We start from the raw sequence: 8605 nt of genomic DNA on the forward strand, positions 1-8605 counted from the left end.
TTTCTCTCTCTCTCTCTCTCTCTCTCTCTCACTCCTTTCCTCTCTCACTCCTTTCCTCTCTCTCTCTCTCTCTCTCTCTCTCTCTCTCTCTCCCCTCCTTTCTCTTCCTCCTTTCTCCTCTCTCTCTCTCTCTCTCTCTCTCTCTCTCTCTCTCTCTCTCTCTCTCCTTCCTTTCCTCTCTCACTCCTTTCCTCTCTCTCTCCTTTCCTCTCTCTCTCTCTCCTTTCCTCTCTCTCTCATCCTTTCCTCTCTCCTGTAACCAGTCAGTCTCTCTCGGTGCCCTGATGCCGTGGTCCAGACCCCAGTCGGAGCTCCTCCCTCCCCCCCGGCCTGCGAACAACATGGAGATAGATGACCAGCACTACGAAGGCTCTCTGTTCCCCACCTCCACCCTCATCCCTGTTACCGTCATCTGTATCCTCCTCTTCTTGGTCGGCGTGTTGGGAAACAGCATGACCATCCTCATCATCCAGGTAAGGAAGTGGGTTCGAGAACCAGGAAATGGGGGAAGGACGACATGTCAGACAGGTCTGGAGTGGACCGGCAGTTTTAAGGATGAAAGGATTAATTAAATATTCGTGTTCTTCTTCTTCTTCTTCCCCCTAGCGCTTCAAGGATATGAAGACCACCACGAACCTGTACCTGTCCTCAATGGCTGTGTCAGACCTCCTCATCTTCCTCTGCCTGCCCTTTGACCTCTACCGTCTGTGGAAGTACGTCCCCTGGTTGTTTGGGGAGGTGGTGTGCCGTCTGTTTCACTACGCCAACGAGGCCTGTACATACGCCACCATCCTCCACATCACCGCCCTCAGCATGGAGCGATACCTGGCCATCTGTTTCCCCTCAGAGCTAAAGTTGTGGTGACCAAACGCAGGGTGCAGTACATCATTGTGGCTCTATGGACTTTGCTCTGCTCTCTGCTGCCCCCATGCTGTTTCTGGTAGGTGTGGAGTATGACAACGACACACACCCGGACTACAGTACGAGACAGTGTAAACATACCAACTATGCCATCAGGTCAGGGCAGCTGCACACAATGATCTGGGTCTCCACTACGTATTTCTTCTGTCCCATGTTCTGCCTGGTTTTCCTGTACGGCTCCATTGTCCGGACACTGTGGAAGAGTAAGAACGACCTGCAGGGTCCCAACGCCATGGCCCGGAAGAGGTCGCATAGACAGACCGTCAAAATACTGGGTGAGTGACCGTCAAGATATAACCCTCTGTTTTTAATCCAGAATGTGAGTGTACTGGGGATAGGCATCATTTCGAGAGTTTTTGAAGACTTTGCCAGTTTATATTACATTTGGTTTAATATACTAATATTCATTCTAGGTCCGTCTCCATAGTGTGTGTACAGTCTGTCTCCATAGTGTGTGTACAGTCTGTCTCCATAGTGTGTGTACAGTCTGTCTCCATAGTGTGTACAGTCTGTCTCCATAGTGTGTACAGTCTGTCTCCATAGTGTGTACAGTCTGTCTCCATAGTGTGTGTACAGTCTGTCTCCATAGTGTGTGTACAGTCTGTCTCCATAGTGTGTGTACAGTCTGTCTCCATAGTGTGTGTACAGTCTGTCTCCATAGTGTGTACAGTCTGTCTCCATAGTGTGTGTACAGTCTGTCTCCATAGTGTGTGTACAGTCTGTCTCCATAGTGTGTGTACAGTCCGTCTCCATAGTGTGTGTACAGTCTGTCTCCATAGTGTGTACAGTCTGTCTCCATAGTGTGTACAGTCTGTCTCCATAGTGTGTACAGTCTGTCTCCATAGTGTGTACAGTCTGTCTCCATAGTGTGTACAGTCTGTCTCCATAGTGTGTACAGTCTGTCTCCATAGTGTGTACAGTCTGTCTCCATAGTGTGTACAGTCTGTCTCCATAGTGTGTGTACAGTCCGTCTCCATAGTGTGTACAGTCTGTCTCCATAGTGTGTGTACAGTCTGTCTCCATAGTGTGTGTACAGTCTGTCTCCATAGTGTGTACAGTCTGTCTCCATAGTGTGTACAGTCTGTCTCCATAGTGTGTGTACAGTCTGTCTCCATAGTGTGTGTACAGTCTGTCTCCATAGTGTGTACAGTCTGTCTCCATAGTGTGTACAGTCTGTCTCCATAGTGTCTACAGTCTGTCTCCATAGTGTCTACAGTCTGTCTCCATAGTGTGTACAGTCTGTCTCCATAGTGTGTGTACAGTCCGTCTCCATAGTGTGTACAGTCTGTCTCCATAGTGTGTACAGTCTGTCTCCATAGTGTGTACAGTCTGTCTCCATAGTGTGTGTACAGTCCGTCTCCATAGTGTGTACAGTCTGTCTCCATAGTGTGTGTACAGTCTGTCTCCATAGTGTGTGTACAGTCTGTCTCCATAGTGTGTGTACAGTCTGTCTCCATAGTGTGTGTACAGTCTGTCTCCATAGTGTGTACAGTCTGTCTCCATAGTGTGTACAGTCTGTCTCCATAGTGTGTGTACAGTCTGTCTCCATAGTGTGTGTACAGTCTGTCTCCATAGTGTGTGTACAGTCTGTCTCCATAGTGTGTACAGTCTGTCTCCATAGTGTGTACAGTCTGTCTCCATAGTGTGTACAGTCTGTCTCCATAGTGTGTACAGTCTGTCTCCATAGTGTGTACAGTCTGTCTCCATTGTGTGTACAGTCTGTCTCCATAGTGTGTGTACAGTCTGTCTCCATAGTGTGTACAGTCTGTCTCCATAGTGTGTGTACAGTCTGTCTCCATAGTGTGTGTACAGTCTGTCTCCATAGTGTGTGTACAGTCTGTCTCCATAGTGTGTACAGTCTGTCTCCATAGTGTGTACAGTCTGTCTCCATAGTGTGTACAGTCTGTCTCCATAGTGTGTGTACAGTCTGTCTCCATAGTGTGTACAGTCTGTCTCCATAGTGTGTGTACAGTCTGTCTCCATAGTGTGTGTACAGTCTGTCTCCATAGTGTGTACAGTCTGTCTCCATAGTGTGTACAGTCTGTCTCCATAGTGTGTACAGTCTGTCTCCATAGTGTGTGTACAGTCTGTCTCCATAGTGTGTGTACAGTCTGTCTCCATAGTGTGTACAGTCTGTCTCCATAGTGTGTACAGTCTGTCTCCATTGTGTGTACAGTCTGTCTCCATTGTGTGTACAGTCTGTCTCCATAGTGTGTACAGTCTGTCTCCATAGTGTGTACAGTCTGTCTCCATTGTGTGTACAGTCTGTCTCCATAGTGTGTACAGTCTGTCTCCATAGTGTGTGTACAGTCTGTCTCCATAGTGTGTGTACAGTCTGTCTCCATAGTGTGTACAGTCTGTCTCCATAGTGTGTACAGTCTGTCTCCATAGGGTGTGTACAGTCCGTCTCATAGTGTGTACAGTCTGTCTCCATAGTGTGTCTACAGTCTGTCTCCATAGTGTGTACAGTCTGTCTCCATGAAGTGTGTGTACAGTCTGTCTCCATAGTGTGTACAGTCTGTCTCCATAGTGTGTACAGTCTGTCTCCATAGTGTGTACAGTCTGTCTCCATAGGGTGTGTACAGTCTGTCTCCATAGTGTGTACAGTCTGTCTCCATAGTGTGTGTACAGTCTGTCTCCATAGTGTGTGTACAGTCTGTCTCCATAGTGTGTGTACAGTCTGTCTCCATAGTGTGTGTACAGTCTGTCTCCATAGTGTGTACAGTCTGTCTCCATAGTGTGTGTACAGTCTGTCTCCATAGTGTGTGTACAGTCTGTCTCCATAGTGTGTACAGTCTGTCTCCATAGTGTGTACAGTCTGTCTCCATAGTGTGTACAGTCTGTCTCCATAGTGTGTACAGTCTGTCTCCATAGTGTGTACAGTCTGTCTCCATAGTGTGTGTACAGTCTGTCTCCATAGTGTGTACAGTCTGTCTCCATAGTGTGTACAGTCTGTCTCCATAGTGTGTCTACAGTCTGTCTCCATAGTGTGTACAGTCTGTCTCCATAGTGTGTACAGTCTGTCTCCATAGTGTGTACAGTCTGTCTCCATAGTGTGTACAGTCTGTCTCCATAGTGTGTCTACAGTCTGTCTCCATAGTGTGTACAGTCTGTCTCCATAGTGTGTGTACAGTCTGTCTCCATAGTGTGTACAGTCTGTCTCCATAGTGTGTACAGTCTGTCTCCATAGTGTCTACAGTCTGTCTCCATAGTGTGTACAGTCTGTCTCCATAGTGTGTACAGTCCGTCTCCATAGTCTGTACAGTCTGCCTCCATAGTGTGTGTACAGTCTGTCTCCATAGTCTCCATAGTGTGTACAGTCTGTCTCCATAGTGTGTGTACAGTCCGTCTCCATAGTGTGTGTACAGTCTGTCTCCATAGTGTGTACAGTCTGTCTCCATAGTGTGTGTACAGTCTGTCTCCATAGTGTGTACAGTCTGTCTCCATAGTGTGTACAGTCTGTCTCCATAGTGTGTACAGTCTGTCTCCATAGTGTGTACAGTCTGTCTCCATAGTGTGTACAGTCTGTCTCCATAGTGTGTGTACAGTCTGTCTCCATGGTGTGTACAGTCTGTCTCCCTAGTGTGTACAGTCTGTCTCCATAGTGTGTGTACAGTTTGTCTCCATAGTGTGTACAGTCTGTCTCCATAGTGTGTGTACAGTTTGTCTCCATAGTGTGTACAGTCTGTCTCCATAGTGTGTGTACAGTCTGTCTCCATAGCTGTCCGTCAAAAATTCGAAAAGAGTTTTCTATTTCCAGCATGTCAGGGATCAACACAGCCACGACCTCTGCAGACAGAATAACAGCAAAGTAGCTGCATTTGGATTCGTTTTAAAGCTGTTTTCTAGAGACGTTAATTTGGGTACATCCATAACAATGAGCTGATGACGTTAAAATTCATCCTGGTATAGTGTGCCATCTCGTCAACACTGTCCATTAGGACGAGATCACTTTGAATATTAAACACTAGGCTAGAAGCTAGCTAAACAAGTGTGTTGCTAGTAAAACAACCGAATGAAAAGAATAGCAGTTGCTGAAAACAGCTGGTTAATGGGGAAGGATTTGACCCACCGTGCTTCTACACCTGCATTGCTTCCTGTTTGGGGTGTTTTAGGCTGGGTTTCTGTACAGCACTTTGAGATATCAGCTGATGTACGAAGGGGCTTTATAAATACATTAGATTTGATTTGATGGAGTGGAACTGGCCGACACGCGGAGCTGCATTATTTTCCAGAGAAAAGCCACGGGTTTGATTATCCCTTTTTTGTTTATACCATGACTATAATCTAATAACACGAGATACATGTTCATCATTTGCCACTAGACATGTGTTCCACCATTGAAGAAGGAAGCAAGTGTACTCGAGCGCTACGGTAGTTGCCGTGGTAACCAAACAGACTTCCTAGTTCACCAAACCATCCGTTTGTAAGTTTGTTATTGTGCAAAATATAATAATTCTCAACCATGCCAATAATGTTTTCTTATTAGACTTTTGCTTTCAAAAGCAGCTCAAACACAGACCAAGTAACAATGCAACTATACGCCTTTTAAATCTACTATGAAAATGGTTTATTTCGATGTAGTTTTTGATTTAACAACATATATATCCTCCAAACATCGGCTTCTCGGCCATTATCACTTTTATACAACGGATTACCAACATATTCACACAATACTGACTGGACATATTTCCATTAACTTTATTTCGATGAATTTATTCGTATTATTTCATCCTTCCACAAGATTATAGTCCTGAAACAAATATCGGGTTGCTTTGCTGTTCTGGCTGCGCTGTTTTAACGTGACTGTAAATGAACCGTAGTTGGCAAGCGACGGATAATACCGTCGTCAACCAGTATGACAATATGGACCATTTCAAAACGAACGACTGGGTCCATGAAATACAGAACAAAAAAGACTTAATAACAACCGGGCCGTGTTTCTTGTAACCGAACTGATAGAAAGAAGGACCAGCCGGCTTCGGTAGCAAACCCTAGATTTGTGTCGGGATTATATCTCGTGGAAGGATGAAGAAATAGTATAAATTAATTTATCATTATTTTAATATGTTGGTAACCCGTTGTATAAAAGTGATAATGCCCTCGAAGTCGATGTTTGGAGGATATATTGGCATGGCTGTGACGAAGTCGTGCCAATATATCCTCCAAACACCGCCTTCTCTGGCATTATCACTTAGAATGCCCTTAAAGCCAATCAGAAACGAGTATTCAACAATACCATGGTATAACTGGTTTTAATGTCCATTCTAGAATGCCCTTCCAGCTAATCAGAAACGAGTATTCAACAATACCATAGTATAACTGGTTTTAATGTTCATTCTAGAATGCCCTTAAAGCCAATCAGAAATGAGTATTCAACAATGCTGTAGTATAAGTTTGTTTTTAATGTCAGAACAAAACCCTGATGATATTAACATTTCACTGCAAGGAGAAAGACAGTGTGTGACCTAATAATGACTCTAAAAGCCTGTTTTAGTAGAACAAATGATGTCCATTGATCGCCTACGTAGCCAATCAACTTGATTTGTAGTCCTTGATTTGTAGTCCTGTCGTGTTCTAATGGAATCGTGAATCCCGTGTGTTCATTTAATAGCCTGTCAATATTTACTGTGTCTGCTTCTATATGAATTAGCTAGACAACCACAGTGCATGGCAGATACCATGTCGCCAACTTTTTCAGTCCACAAATTGGATTGTCATCAAAGGGACTCATTATTCAGAGATAATGGGGATTTTCATGACCTTGTTGCTCCACCCCCTACATTAGGGATCACTAATTCACCGCCTTTCCAACAGAGTATAGGTAACATGACAGCCGCTGTCACATAGCTCATACACTATATATGCAAAAGTCTAAGAAACGTCTAAGAGCAATAATGACTCAGCCACAAAATGGTAGACCACACAAGCTCACAGAACGGGAACGCCAAGTGCTGAAGCGTGTAAAAATCGTCCGTCCTCGGTTGCAACTCTCACTACCGAGTTCCAAGCTGTCTCTGGAAACAACGTCAGCACAATAACTGTTCGTTGGGAGCTTAATGAAATGGGTTTTCCGTGGCCGAGCAGCCGCACACAAGCCTGAGATCACCATGTCCAATGCCAAGCGTCGACTGGAGTGGTGTAAAGCTCAGCGCCATTGGACTCTTGAGCAGTGGAAACGTGTTCTCTGGAGTGATGGATCACGCTTCACTATGTGGCAGTCCGAAGGACTTATCTGGGTTTGGCAGATGCCAGGAGAACGCTACCTGCCCCAATGCATAGCACCAACTGTAAAGTTTGGTGGAGGAGGAATAATGGTCTGGGATAGTTTTTCATGGTTCTGGTTAGGCCCCTTAAATCCAGTGAAGGGAAATCTTAACGCTAGGGCATACAATGACATTCTAGATGCTCTTGTGGCTGAATGGAAGCAAGGCACCGCAGCAACGTTCCAACATCTAGTGGAAATCCTTCCCAGAAGAGTGGAGGCTGTTATAGCAGCAAGGGGGGTGACCAACTCCATATTAATGCCCATGATTTTGTAATGAGATGTTTGACGCGTAGGTGGTCGCTTTAGGTCAAATAGTTTATATCCCTCTAGTGCTCCTCAATCTCAGTGAAATGTCTGACCATCACAGGCATATATTTAGAGAGATTGGAAACTCTTGTTGGAATCTGTGGACAGGCACGGTTTAAGTTTTTAAGTCCACAGGTATCAATTTTTTCATATAAATGACAAATCGTCCCATCACTTTCAAGTTCAAATATGTTTGGTGTACCACAAGGATCAGTTCTGGGCCCTTTTACCTTTTATTATGGAACCACTTGGTTGCATAGCTCAAACCCTACCACTATCATCTTTCTCTCTATATTTCTCTGTATTTCTCTCTCTGTATTTCTCTCTCTGTATTTCTCTCTCTGTATTTCTCTCTCTTTCTGTAGGCCGTCATTGTAAATAAGAATTTGTTCTTAACTGACTTGCCGAGTTAAATAAAGGTTAAATTAATGTTCCATTTCTCTCATTCCTCCCTCATCCCCCACCAGTGATGGTAGTCCTGGCGTTTGTGATCTGTTGGCTACCCTATCATATCGGCCGTAGCCTGTTTGCCCAGGTGGATGACTACGAGGAGGCAAAACTGAGCCAGGACTTCAACGTAGGCTCCATGGTCCTCTGTTACCTCAGCGCCTCCATCAACCCTGTCCTCTACAACCTCATGTCCAGGAAGTACCGCGCCGCCGCGCGCCGCCTCTTCCTGTTAAGACACGAGCCTCACCCCCGACGCTATGGTAACAACAACCATCGACCAACCGGACAGAGACAGCTGTCCCTCAGAGAAGAAACCACCACACTGGACGATACAATTATCGGAGTGTAGGAGGTTGGTAAGGACAGTGCCATGACCTCTAACCTCCCCAGTTTGGAAAGAAGTGTCTGGTGCAGGAGATGACATCCACTACAGTCACACTACAACACTATGTAGTATCCAGTACAGCCACACAACAACACTATGTAGTACCCCGTACAGCCACACTACAACACTATGTAGTATCCAGTACAGTCACACTACAACACTATGTAGTATCCAGTACAGCCACACAACAACACTATGTAGTATCCAGTACAGCCACACAACAACACTATGTAGTATCTAGTACAGCCACACAACAACACTATGTAGTATCCAGT

At 45.1% G+C, this 8605-nt stretch overlaps 1 protein-coding gene across 1 annotated transcript; it reads left to right on the forward strand.

The window, feature by feature from the left end:
• The first annotated feature begins 284 nt into the window (after window positions 1–284).
• Window positions 285–8294, forward strand: LOC118383068 (growth hormone secretagogue receptor type 1). The gene is given in 5 exon segments (XM_052468915.1): window positions 285–473; window positions 607–832; window positions 835–900; window positions 903–1196; window positions 7963–8294. Coding segments are annotated over 5 exon segments (1107 nt in total).
• The last annotated feature ends 311 nt before the right edge of the window (window positions 8295–8605 follow it).

This window comes from Oncorhynchus keta, chromosome 18 (genome assembly GCF_023373465.1).
Source record: "Oncorhynchus keta strain PuntledgeMale-10-30-2019 chromosome 18, Oket_V2, whole genome shotgun sequence".
Taxonomy (NCBI): domain Eukaryota; kingdom Metazoa; phylum Chordata; class Actinopteri; order Salmoniformes; family Salmonidae; genus Oncorhynchus; species Oncorhynchus keta.